At 35.5% G+C, this 14604-nt stretch overlaps 1 protein-coding gene across 6 annotated transcripts in view; it reads right to left on the bottom strand.

Moving 5' to 3' along the window:
- LOC145674507 (uncharacterized) overlaps nucleotides 1-14604 on the bottom strand; it is a 266730-nt gene that overhangs the window by 38887 nt on the left and 213239 nt on the right. For all 6 annotated transcript variants that reach the window (XM_081744660.1, XM_081744659.1, XM_081744658.1 and 3 more), the window contains 3 exons: nucleotides 14025-14155; nucleotides 6648-6762; nucleotides 1807-2023 (listed from right to left, as the gene is read on the bottom strand). In XM_081744660.1, the coding sequence (XP_081600786.1) occupies nucleotides 1807-2023; nucleotides 6648-6762; nucleotides 14025-14155 (463 nt within the window). The remainder of the gene's footprint in view (nucleotides 1-1806; nucleotides 2024-6647; nucleotides 6763-14024; nucleotides 14156-14604) is intronic.

Genomic DNA, 14604 nt, shown 5'->3' with positions numbered 1-14604 from the left:
GTCACATAGTTTGTGAGGTGATTCTACACGTGAAAATAAACCGAGAAAGTCCTATAAACATGTGTCCGATTCTCGATAGTTACAAAACTGGAGGGGGTTAAAGACTACACACATCCATGAATGATTATGAAGACAAGTGTGAATATTACTTACCGAAATGTTGTGTAGGCGATGTGGTGGATTGAATAATGGTGGGACAGATGACTCATCCATCCTACAAGAGATATTCATTAACTCCCCCACCCATCTCAATGCACTTGTCAACGCATTGGAGGGTGTATTGTGTTGCACATCGATCATCATCTCGGCGGGCCTTAATGTGAGCAACGGCGTCGGTGACGCGAACGACAAGCTCTGCACGTGTATCCACCTTCGTAGCGTACACATCCCCCTTTAATTAGGCCTATAAACAGAAGTATAACTTTGTTAGGTCGGGTGATCTGGGAGGCCAGTTAATGAGTCCGCCACGGCCAATCCACCGTTGAAGAAATGTTATTCAGACACTGGCTTACTTGTCTGGTACAATGAATCGGTGCACGGCACGCACACGGCCTCACGACTGTTCACTGAGATCCAACCCACGATTGCACACTGGGTACGCTTGCAGCTGTTGCCTCGGTGCGAAGTGACAGTCCTGCCATCTGTCCGACACCTCTTGTAGGATGGATCAGTCATCTGTCCCACTATAACTTCGAAAGATTAACTTTCAAAGTTTAGTTGCCAAGCAGTGTTTCCACTTTATACCGCTATGAGTCAGCAGCGAGCATTTAAGCAAACTGGCGTTCACTGAACAGAGATATTTCTGTGTGCTTGATTATCACTTAATTATTGTGCAAGGAAATTTCTGTACCAAACGTCGGACAGAGTTACCTACGGGGGGAGGTCATTCGTACCACCATTTCCAACAACATTGGATGACCTACATGCCGGCATCCCAGTAGGTATTGTTGATATTGACCGCAACATGCTACTAAAGGTTTGGTAGGAGATAGACTATCGGCTTTATGTGTACCATATTACACAAGGTTCTTACATAGAATAATTGTGATATGTTTGGAAAAAACTTCGATAGTTTACGTTTCTTAGCACATGTCTTACAATAACAAATGTCTATTAGAATGCACAGAATACCTTTCTGAAATCAGGTCTATCATTTTGACCTGCCATATATGATTAGTAAAGTACCATCTTTGAGCACTTTCCTGTTGCACGCTGATAAAATTGTGGAATAAAAATTTGTACAGATGTCTCTGTATAATGTAACAAATCCCTGATTGCGTCAATTTACACAGATAATTGGTAAGTTTCAGCTTCTCGGGGGAAAGCATTTCATAAACTTAAAAACACCAAAAATTCATGAAAATTTCCCGAAAGTAGCAAGAAAAAGAACCCACCACACAAATGGATAAAAAGAATAGAAAAGTAGTAATATATGGATGCTAAATCATCTAATTCCTCATGAAACACATTTTCTTTTACTTAAAAACTATTTTTCGGATCATTGGCGAAAATTAAAAAAGAGAAACCCCAACAAACTAGACTGAATTCATTTGACACGGAATACAACTCAATGGCGAGCATGTTTTATGCTGCGATGAACTTTTTGACTTTGCACGCCATACAGTTAACAATTCCCTAAGAATCTTGTAAGATTAAAACTATCAAAGTACCAAATTTGATTTATGTTTTCGACAACAAGAATTTTGTCCTTTCTATGGTTGCTCCGAATATGCAAATGCAATCAATTTTCTTATATATATAAAAGAAAATGCAACCCTATAATTATTCAAGGAATCAGAAACTCGCCTTCATGGTTTTGTTGATCTTTTTGAAGTCTATATGGACTATGTGCATAATTTTCTTCATTCAGTAGTACTTTTAAACATTCATGGTGTCGGTAGTAAGTGGCTAGATGCAGGGCTGTATTGCCAGCCTTATCTACGACATTTGGATCACAGTTACTGCGGAGCAACATCCCTACCATATCTTTCTCATTATAGTGGACAGCCAAGTGCAGGGCAGTCTGGAACAAACAAATTAATATTGTAGACAATAAGTCACAAACAAAAACTACATGAAAACTGGTATTATTACACACAACATAGTATTATATCAGTAAAGTAAAAAAGAAACCGAACTTTCGAAAACAATCTTTCCATTGGCAATTCCTGGTGCTCCGCGGAAGAATTTGCTCATGTGGTAAGACATTTACAGCACACGGCTCGTTCGTACAGCTGTCGCCACAAAGTTATTACAGTGCAAGGTATCCGGTGCTAATACCGCAAACCGTCAGAGCGGTAAGATTACGCTTTAAAAGCAGCGAGTAAACATCAAATTTTAAGCTAAACCGGGAAAGAAATTTACGGAAACTGTTAAAAAAACTGCTACGGGAAGGAAATAATTTTGATGAATGGCTCAACCGATTCACAAGTGGTCGTGTATCCACGGAAGATTCACGTTCAGGAAGTTCTCACAAATTAAACAAAAAAAAAAAAAATAAATAAAAAAACTGTCTTTTTGTAACTTCAATATTCTTCGCATCTGGCTCCAGCTAATCACTATCTCTTTCCGAAGACGAAAGAGTTGTTCAAAGGGCGAAGACTCACTTCAGCGGATGCAACCAAGAAGTACCCGACTTTCGCTTAAGGAAATGATTAAAGATGGCCTGCGATGCTTTCAACAAATGGTATTGTATTGTATTGTATTGTATTTATTTTCATCCTTTTTCATACAAATTGTTCACAACGTGAACGTATGAGCTGGACACGTCATAAGAACACTGAATGTGTACATATGTATAGATTTAAATCTACATGCAATATTAAAATAGTGTGAATTTATATAAAACAAAAAAGGTACAATTTTTCATTATTCTAATTTACATACATCGATATAAAACAACATAACAGTTAATAAAACCTTACACTATAGATATACAAAATATATATACTTTAAACATTATTTACTACAGGTGAGATATTCTTCTACAGAATAGAAATAGTGTTCGAGTAGGTAGGACTTGACTGCTTTATTGAAACCAGATGTTTTGTTTTTTAAAGTGGAAGGAAGCTTGTTATAAATATTCACTGCCATAGGAAATGTACTATTCTTATGTACTTTTAAACGTGAGGACTCTACATGAAGGTCAGACGCTTGTCTTGTATTATGCATATGAATATCTGAGTTCAACCGGAAGGTGCTTGTATCTATCTGTATATCTTTTCTTACAAATTTTAGAATTGCATATATATATAAACATGGAAGAGGTAAGATTTCAAGAAATTTAAATAGAGGTTTACAAGAAGTTCGTGGTTTACTTCCGGTCATAAACCTTAAAGCTCTCTTTTGTAAAACGAATATGGAATTTAGCAGTGCAGTAGATCCCCAGAATATAATACCATATTTCAATTTAGAATGAGAAAGTCCAAAATAAGTTGTGAGCAGAACATGTTGACTGACACTATTTCGTAAAAGCTTTAACATGTAACAGGTTTGAGCCAATTTACTAGATAATTTTTGAATGTGAATTTTCCAATCTAATGTATCTGACACCCAAAGACCAAGAAATTTGATATCCGAGACGTAATTCAACGTTTTGCCGTTAATTGTTACACAAGAGCGTTTTCTTATCTCGTTTTTTGCTACGTGAAAGCACATGCACGAAGACTTTGTTGTGTTTAGTATTAGTTTATTTCTATCCATCCAGTTACTGACGGCAGACATGGTGGAATCTACTGCATTACATAACTCAACGTAAGTTTCTCCAGTTACTAATATATTTGTATCGTCAGCATACAGAACAATTTTAGCAGAGTCTAAACATTGTGGCAAATCATTTATATATATTAAAAATAGGATAGGGCCTAAGATGGAACCTTGAGGAACTCCAAATTTTAACTCTTTGGTATCTGAATAATGTTTGCTCACTCCCTGAGTGTCTCGAGTTTGACAGTTAATTTCAACAGTTTGCCTTCTGTTGGATATATACGATTTAAACCACTCATAAGCATTTCCCCTAATACCATAATCTTGCAATTTTTTAAGTAAAATTTGATGATCAATTGTATCGAAAGCTTTGCTAAGATCAAGAAATATGCCGGTTGTATATTTCTTAGCGTTTATTGAATTTAAAGCAGAATAGAGAAAAGAGTAAAGAGCACTTTCAGTAGATTTATTTGATCTAAAGCCATTTTGAGCAGGAGATATTAAGTTAAAATTATTTAGAAAGCTAACTAGTCTTATATACATAAGTTTTTCAAAAAGTTTAGAGAAGGTAGACAGTCATGATATTGGTCTATAGTTCGATGTAAGATCTTTCTTGCCACTTTTATATAAGGGCTTAACAAGTGCTAGCTTCAATGCCTCAGGAAAAACGCCACTACTAAATGAGTTATTTACTATGAAGCATAAGATATCAGCAATTTTACAAGAGCATTGCTTTAGAATTTTATCAGGAACTTCATCATATCCTGAAGAACTCTTATTTGTCATTTTCCGTGTAGTATTTAAGATTTCCTGACTAGTTACTGGGTGCAAGAACAATGATTTTTCGAAAATATCGTTATGTCTACTAACGTATTGTTTGCTAGATAGTTTATTGTTCACGTTATTAGTGATAAGCTTTTCCACTTCATTCGTGAAGTAATCGTTAAAAGCATTTGCAATTTCAGTCGGATTTTTTATAATTTTATTTTGACAAGAAACGCTAGTTATCTTAGAGGAGGGTTTTCGTTCCCCAGATTCTTTCCGAATAATTTGCAATGTAGCTTTCATTTTATTGGAAGCTTTCCCTATGTAAGTATCATTCTCTAACAGTTTTGCCTGTTTTATGACCTTATGTAAAACTCGTCTGTACAGTTTGTGGTATCGTTTAAACACGGGAGTACGGCACCGTCGGGATAGTTGATGTAAATAGCGCATTTTTTCTAGAGAAACCTTTATTCCAGAAGTCTTCCACTTCGAACTGACATTTACCGATTTATTTATCTTAAATTTTTGTTTAGGTAAAGCAATATTAAAATAATGAGTAAATATGCATAAAAAGGAATTAAATTGGTCGTTAACATTACATTCAATATAAACATCTTCCCACGACTCAGTTTTCAACAAGTATCTGAAATATGCCACGTTAGTGGGTGTAAATGAACGCCGTTCGGACCATTCCACGCGCACGTTTGTATTCTTATTAATTATTTCTGTGTAAAAATAAAGAAGTTGAGCATTATGATCAAAATAGCCTAGGTTTAGTACATCAACATGAGATACGAAATCATCACGTGGAATTATAATTTGATCAAGAGCAGAGATTCTTGTTTTGCCTATTCTGGTAGGAGTATTTACGATAGGTTTCAGATTAAATGATGTGCAGAGCGAAATGAGTTCTTTTTCTTTGCTATTATTTAGTAAAAAATCAATATTAATATCACCACAAATTACTAACGACTTTTTAGAGGACGATAATTCCGATATAAGCCTTTCTAATTTATTCAAAAAGTCATTGTCATGAACGCTAACAGAAGTGCGCTACTGTCCAACATCATGACTTTGAAGATGGTGTGTTATAAAGCATACACTGTATGTGCAGATAAAGATTATTGATTATTGTAGAAGTTCGATTTATTTTTGACTGTAGTGAGATACGACAATTAGCGACACCCATTCTTCACTTACTACTTAGCACGTATTGTAGTCAACAGCTGGCAATAATGTACAAAAGAGTTAAATTTAACATTAAGATTAACTGTTTTAAGTTTAAAACATAAAACAAAGAACAAGTTGTACAAATTTCTATAACAGGGACATACTTATTCAACTCATCAATTAGACAATAATTGGCGAACTGTTTTGAAAATTTTCATCGAAAATTCCATTATTTAAAGTATGCAATGGGCTTCTACAAATTTATATGAGGGAACACTCAATGAACATTATTTTAATTCTAAATTAATTGCTAAAATTCCATGTTGTGTTCAGAAATTTTTACGAACTCTTCTTTCTACCACACATTTTGAACACACGATATACAGGCGCGATTTCTTTTAAATTTACAATATTAAATTTAAATTTTAAAATTTAAAATTAAATTTAAATTGCGTTGAGTAGTATTTAGTTGACATCCATTTGACAACATTTCTTATGTTTCATTATGTTGTACAACAAATAAATAAATATCAACGATATGATTTCAGTACTGTTAGTTTTGTCACATACTGTACTAACCATGTAGCTACAGGAAAGCTGTTAAACGTGTATTAAATCTACCAGTCACGATTCGATTCAGGTATAAAAGTAATGCAGCTTATTTGAGAATAAATGTTGGAAACATTATATTTATCTTCAATTTTCAATTCAGAAACTTTGTTCTGTAGATAAAAATAAAATTATTGACTTAGCCAATACTCTAATATTATATAAATATTAACAAGAACGAAAATATAACATTTTTTGAGATTAGATCTTACTTAAATACATTAATCTTATCTTTCTTGTTGTGACAAGAGAAGGAAAATCAACCCCATTTGAGGGTGCTTAAACCCCTAATAAAAGGTCTCATCGACGTCTTTGGTTTAACATCTCTCCAGTACTATTCCCTTCTTAACCATAGCTTTATATTTCTGAATATCAAGGAGTGTTAAACAATGACTAACCTGTTTACTGTTGTTGACTGCATTGAGAATTTCCGGGTGGTGCCATTTGTTGAGAACAATGAGCATTTGAATAAGAAGATCCTTTCGACTGTTCAACACAGCACAATGAAGTGGACTGCAAAAGAGCAACATATATTTCGCTTTAGAAACAATGTAAAATTCATTCTCTTTCTATCTTATCAATATATATAAAAATAAAAGTGACTATATTTGTAACTTCATAACTCTTGATCCACCCGCCGGATCTCGATTAAAGTTTCAACCCAGATGAGGCTTGGGACGGGATGGTTTTTATCACTTCATTTTGACGGTACAATTTAAGGGAGTGAGAGGGGGGAGATGTGTAAACATGATCGAAAATGACCGTTTAATCCGTAGTTTTCGGGATCGCTGAGATGAACAGCGACACTTCCGATGCTTTTTAAATCCAAATTCAGCCCCGCAACTTGGGGAGGCAGATATATAAAAATGATCGAAAATCACCGATATTAGTGCCGAATCCACAGTTTTTCGGATTGCTGAGATGAACAGTGACACTTCCGGTTCCGTTTAAATCCAAATTCTGGCCCGCAATTTGTGGAAGGGGGAAAGGAGAGATATATAAAAATAATTCAAAATAACCGATATTAGTGCCGAATCCACAGTTTTCGGGGTTGCTAACATTAACAGTGACACTTTCGATCCCGTTTACATTTAAATTCAGCCCCGCAGCTTGGGAGAAGAGGAGGGTGGAGATATATAAAAATGATCAGTTTTCGGGGACGCTGAGATAAACAGTAACAGTTGCGATGCTGTTTGAGGAAGGGGAAGATATACATAAAAATGACCGATATTAGTGTTGGTCACATAGTTTTCGGGTCGTTACGAACAACAGTGGCAATTTCAATGCAATTTAAATCCAAATTCAGCCCCTTGTATTATGTGTTCAAAATGAAATGTATTCTCCCCGTGCGAAGAACGGGCAATCTGCTGTTCACAGATAAAAAAATCAGTAAATTCCTAGATTTAACATCCTTTTGTAAATAAACACATAAGATGAAATGTATTAGGTTGGTGCAAATAAAATGTCCATCAAGTGTGTCATTTCGAAAGAACAAATAATGATAATTATAGTAACTTGTTAATCAAAATAGTCGTCATCTCCAACCACACACTTTTCCAATCACGTAGTCAATAATTGGATTCCCTGGTGAATGAAATCTGAAATCCTTGATGCGAACAAGTCCTCAACCTCACGTTGCACGGCCCGGTCCTCAAGAATGGTGTTCCCTCACAGGAAGTGATCGAAACGCCGGAAGAGATTAATGCCAGAATCTATGGGAAAGGTGCCAGGAGAATATGGTGGATGAGAAGGGTTTCATGCTGCAACTCATTGAGACTGCAACGCCTTTTTAAGCCAATTTTATGCACGCATTGTCGTGCAGCATGGGAAAATCCTGTCTTTTGAACATTTCTGGATGCTTCTGGGCAAAAATGTGTTGCATTTAACAGTTATACACTATAACGATCCGCAACGACGGTTTCGGCTCGAAAAAGAAAGGCATGATCCCACCATACAACACCATAGCAGCAAAAACATTTTCTAGGAGCACTGCAAACCGTCTTAAACTTAAAGATTAAACTACCATCCTGCCCGATAACAACTGTCATAGCAGATGCATTTCTTATCTTTTTAACGTCCAATAATTATGTACCAAGTCTAAGGGAGATGGTGATGATGAGAAGGATGACAACTAGAATATCCCAAAGAGAATCCACGCATACCGTGTTTGTCCACCACAAAGCCCACTTAGTAGGAACTGAGATCAAACCGCGGACTTCACGTGCCAGAAGTGAGTGCTCTTCCACTGAAGCACCGTGTCCATGGCAATTCATGTTAGCTGATGTCCACTCATGTGGTATTCACCAAACCAAACTTTTCACCTTACTGTTTGCACGGAGACGCCAAATGACAGTGGTATAGTGTATGCTTAACTCGTCTGTAATGGGATAATGATATTAACGATGGTCCACTTCCATGAGGCTCTTGAGAGGCTCAGTCGAACATGATGTTACTCGATGTCCACGGAGCTCATTTTGTAATATTGTGTCGCCGGAACGAAATTTGACAAACCAACGGCAAGTGATGCGCTCATTCGTCATTCCTGGCGCAAGTACACAGTTATTGTCTTCTGTAGTTTGTTGTACTGAACGTCCTAGTTTGAAGTCGTAAAGAAAAATCACTAGCTATTATGTTTTCCCCACGGTGCACTTTCATATGACCCTGTTCAACAACGCAGTGTCTACTGACTGTTTCGGTACCTCAGTTCGGTTGATGGATGTGTGCAGAGTTTGTGACGTCAGGTGCGTGACCTTAGTTCATCCCTGTGTTTTGTTCCTCAGGCGAGTTTCCCACCTGATGTCAAAGCGGACGTTTTATTCGCACCAACCTACTGCATATGTAAATATTTAACAAACTCAAATTCTGGAACAATACACAACTTCACATTATAATTTCATGTACAAATATTGATACTAAGTTACATTTGTTTTTGTTTGTCAAAGAAGTTCCACTTCTAGCCAGAAGTAACTGCCCTCATTCATTTGATTCTCACGAGCGTTACCCTCACCCGAAGTTCCCCTCCTTGCAGTATGTGAGGTGAATCGAGTGAGGGTTCAAGTTTAAACATACTTTTAGGGAGAGAGTAAGTGAGGATTAGGGAAAAATCACTATTGAGTACAACTACTTAATAAATTTTATTCTGGACACAACCGAAAAGAATTATCGGAAGATCAAGCTGGGTATTTACGGGGGCATATTACAATTTTCTGGTGTTGCTAGAGGAACAGTCAAATTTAAAAATAAAAAATCTGAACGGCTGTTATGAACGAGAACTCATGGTTTACCCGCTACATTTTTAAATGTGTATCCAGGTCACGCACCCTATCAAAAATATGTATTTTGACGAGAGACACAAAGATCAGAGAGATCAGAGAGATCAGCTCAAGAATTGCCACAGCCAAAAAAAAAAAAAAAAAAAAAAATCAACAAGAAAAGATCACTCTTAAGTAGCAGGCTTAATACTGAACTAAAGAAGAAAATGATGAAGCGCTATATATGGAGCATTGGACTGTATTGCTCAGAGACTTGGACACTATGAAAGTTAGAAAAGAAATATTTAGACAGCTTCGAAATGTGCTGTTGCAGTAAGATGAAGAGGATAAAATGGACACAGAGAGTAGCAAATAAAGGTGTTTTGAAACGGATAGGAGAGAACAGGACGTTTTTAGCCAGCATCATTCGTAGGAAATTCATTGGACACATCTTGCGAAGAAATTGTCTTCTTCATAAGGTCATAGAAGGAAAGATGTGCAACGGCATGATGTAACATCTAACAAGGGACATCACCCAATTGTCCGGCTCCGATTTCAATGAAATTTTTATTGCTGATAGAGGACATGCATTCGTTACTTGTGATGACAGAAATTTTTGCCATGGTGCATGTTTTCTATTTTTTAATAATTTTTAAAGGTTGTGTTGTGGTTAATAGAGATTACCGCAGATATCCCTTACTACCCTTTGTAAACGGAGTGTTAATGAAAGAACAACCATGTAGATACGTATAGGGCATAGGCGGAGGTCGTATGGTACGTATGACCTTGACGGCAGCCATCTTGAAATCCGCCATTTTGAATTAAGGTCAAGTTTCTTAAATAGGAATAGGGTAATATGATACATAATTTCGGGCTAGAATTTAATCAGGAAGACAATGGTGAAGTTAGTTTTAAGATTCGCCCATTTGGGAAAAAGTTACAGGCATATAAATTTTTTATACTTACTATGTGCGGAAGTCCCTTACCTCCGCTTCTAACCCGCGTATTAATGATAATAAGTGGATAAAGGTTTCGGTAATACATATTATGGCTAGAGGGAAGTGATACGATAAGGGTATCATTGACGGCAGCCATCTTGAAATCCGCCATTTTGAATTAAAGTGAAGTTTTGAAAAATGAAAACCATAGCATGTGGAACCTAATTTTAATAGTAAATTTTCCCCAAAAGCCAATGGCATGCTTATTTTTGTTCTATAGTTAACTAGTATGAATTTATGACTCTTCTAATGAGCACGAAACGTCCATTATTCGATCTTTCAAATTGGCAACACTCCTAATTTTCACCGCACGTTTTAAGATTCCAACTGGCACTTTGCAATTGTTGCCATGGCTCATGTTTTCTAAATTTATTACATTTTTTTAAGATTTGCGATTTGTCAGTTCATGAATAGTGTTGGGATAAGCATTCAGCAATCTTTCTGAATTTTGAAGACTTGCCATGTAATTATTAATTTCCTAGGCAGTGTAATCATTTATTTTAACCCAGAGTACATGAGGAACCTATGAACCTATGTGACGTAAAGAAATACAAATAAAATTATAAGAAATTGGTGTTACACGAACCTAAAATTATCATGAAATGTAGCCTACATGTTGCGCAAACGATAAACAGTATTTTTTTTTAATGAATACAACTCTACAACTTTAAAGAAACAGCAGCAATGATAGAAAATATCAAAGAGACATAATATGACTTCCCAACACACTGTTTGTACCATGAACAAAATATGAAAACAGGTAACTTGTTTATAGAGGTGTAACTTAATCGAGTTCCCGATCAATACTGATTATAAATCTTACAAACATGAACCATCGACAACAATCTCTAGAAAACGAATGACTTTTTTGTCTGACTAGCTAAAATATTGCCATAGAAAATAAATTAATATACAATAAACAAATAAATATAAAACAAAACAAAAGACCATTGATTTACACAACAATCATATTTCGCTTTCCTTTTTGAAGTGAATTTTCAGTAGATTTCTCGTCTCATCTACTATCCATTACAAGCTACGTCTTCGGTATTACCTGAATGCAAAGTTGGAATTGTTTCGTTGCGCGATGATTCATGTCAGTAAACGAGTTTTTGAAGGGCAGGTATAAGAAATAAATAATTACATTGCCTAGGAAATTAATAATTACATGGCAAGTCTTCAAAATTCAGAAAGATTGCTGGATGCTTATCCCAACACTATTCATGAACTGACAAATAGCAAATCTTAAAAAAATGTAATAAATTTAAAAAACACGAGCCATGGCAACAACTGCAAAGTGCCAGTTGGAATCTTAAAACGTGCGGTGAAAATTAGGAGTGTTGCCAATTTGAAAAATCGAATAATGGACGTTTCGTGCTCATTAGAAGAGTCATAAATTCATACTAGTTAACTATAGAACAAAAATAAGCATGCCATTGGCTTTTGGGGAAAATTTACTATTAAAATTAGGTTCCACATGCTATGGTTTTCATTTTTCAAAACTTCACTTTAATTCAAAATGGCGGATTTCAAGATGGCTGCCGTCAATGATACCCTTATCGTATCACTTCCCTCTAGCCATAATATGTATTACCGAAACCTTTATCCACTTATTATCATTAATACGCGGGTTAGAAGCGGAGGTAAGGGACTTCCGCACATAGTAAGTATAAAAAATTTATATGCCTGTAACTTTTTCCCAAATGGGCAAATCTTAAAACTAACTTCACCATTGTCTTCCTGATTAAATTCTAGCCCGAAATTATGTATCATATTACCCTATTCCCATTTAAGAAACTTGACCTTAATTCAAAATGGCGGATTTCAAGATGGCTGCCGTCAAGGTCATACGTACCATACGACTTCCGCCTATGCCCTATATGTATCTACATGGTTGTTCTTTCATTAACACTCCGTTTACAAAGGGTAGTAAGGGACTTCTGTAGTAATCTCTATTAACCACATCGCAACCTTTAAAAATTATTAAAAAAATATAAAACATGTACCATGGCAAAAATTTCTGTCATCATAAGTAACGAATATATGTCCTCTATCAGCAATAAAAATTTCATTGAAATCGGAGCAGGACAATTGGGTGATGTCCCTTGTAAGCAGGAAAAGTATGTAGCATATGGATAACGTATGCTGTGCACTGTTTTCCGTATTAAACGTAAGGCTTCCGTATATTTGTACAATATACGCTATCGGATAACGGATTTTTTTCAGTGTGACAGAAGAGCTCTAATATTTCTTGAAACACACTATAATTAGAGTGTACTTCAAGAATAACAAATTGCGTTTGAAGGTTCAGGGGAAAATTTAATATTCGCCATTTTGCAAATTTCACAAGCGAGAACATAATGAATTCCGAATGTGTTATTTATAAGATTTTAGTAGATAAAACTTCAATACCTAGTAAGCATATAGCGGAAGATGGGGTAATAAAAAACAAAATGGCTGGTAGTTTGGTTCATAATCAGAAAAACAAAAAAAAAAAATCCACAGCTTACTGTATCTTTCTGTCTACAAGTTTTAAAAAATTCAGTGCTTTTAGGCAACTTCTTTACATTCTTTTCTGCCTTTCAGAAAGTGTCTACCAAAAACTGTAAGTACCCAAAGTCAGTCTTTTTCGTGAAGATTTTTTTTTTTTTACAACTTAGTTATAGGTGTTTCTGAAAAATTGGTAGCATAAATTAGTTCAGCATTTGTGATACTTCAAAGTGGAATCGTTCCAGTTCTTCTCTGATAAATGACCTTGCCAGAAAATGCGTGTCTCTTATAATGGCTTTTTTTTTCTTTTGTCAGGACAATAACAGACAGTCGTTTGGTCTTTCCAGGTTCACTAACTGAAGATTAAAGTTCCACTGGCCTCCTCATGATAATATTCAGGAAGAGATTAAAGTGTTTATCTTTTATGGCCCAGTAATTTTGTTAGGAAATGATCCGTCGTTCATTGTTAAAAGAGTAGAACTTCTGAATATTAAGATGCTTTATTTTGTTAAAAAGAGAGAATGTTTGGTTTAGAAAGTTTTGGTCTAGGCCTATTTTCTGTTTTAGGTAATTGGTATAGTTTGAAATTAAAAGCATTCAACTTGCAAGTACGAATTTCACTAACCTTAATTTTCACATGGCAATTCACAGAAAAGTAGCCAGAATAAAAACATGTAAAAAGGTAGGGCAATAGAATACATCTTTGGCTAATCCCTTGTAACCGCAGTTTAATAATCAGGCACAACATGAAAAAAATCTGGGCAGCGTCTCTTATTACTCCATACGGCGTAATAAGAGACAACAACTAAAATTAGAAAAATAATCCCAGTCTGTACATTGGAAAAAATAAAATTATTTTCTATTGTGTTGCATAGTAACAAAGTATACATACACAAAGAATCAGAAATGTGACTTGAAAACTGTTAACATTTTAAATTACTTTTGTCTCTTATTACCCCGAGTGTCTCTTATTACCTCCTCTTCCCCTACTTAATATATATATTTTAATGTTCCTAAAACTTTATTAATAATTTACCTGTCACCTTCATCTGTTTTCAGTTCAAATAGTATTTTTACCCTCTGCATATCAACTCGGGATAAGGTACCGCCTTGCTGGAATTGCTTAATTCTCTGCACAACATCCTGCGGCAACGTATCTTGTTGAACCTAAGGATAGAAGAATTTAGTGGTTGCACACATGCAATAAAATTTCCTATTTCATAAAGTAATGTAATCAATATGTTAACATTTTAGAAGCACAGATATAATGTTAGCTTTATGTTATGATCGTGTTTATTAAATAATTTTAATTACAACTAGTATGTGCATTACTGTTGAGAGAAATCGGGCAACAATTCATCCGCTACTTAACGGTTCAGGGCCAGAACTAGGGTTTGCGTCGTTTGGTGTAGACAGAAAATTTAGCGCCCCCAATTTATATACTGTATATACTAGCGTCGACTATACTAGCTTCGCTGCGTCAAAATAAGGAAATATAGTAATATTTTCCGTTGGTCAGTCACTTTTCAGTATTACTAACGCGCTTTTTGATATCGATCATTTTCGATCGTTTATATATTTCTCCTCCTTCGCGTGTTGCGATGTTGGAATTGGAA

The sequence above is a fragment of the Thermobia domestica genome, chromosome 17 (assembly GCF_964235325.1).
Source record: "Thermobia domestica chromosome 17, izTheDome1.hap1.1, whole genome shotgun sequence".
Classification (NCBI taxonomy): Eukaryota; Metazoa; Arthropoda; class Insecta; order Zygentoma; family Lepismatidae; genus Thermobia; species Thermobia domestica.
This window is presented reverse-complemented; position numbering and strand designations above follow the sequence as displayed.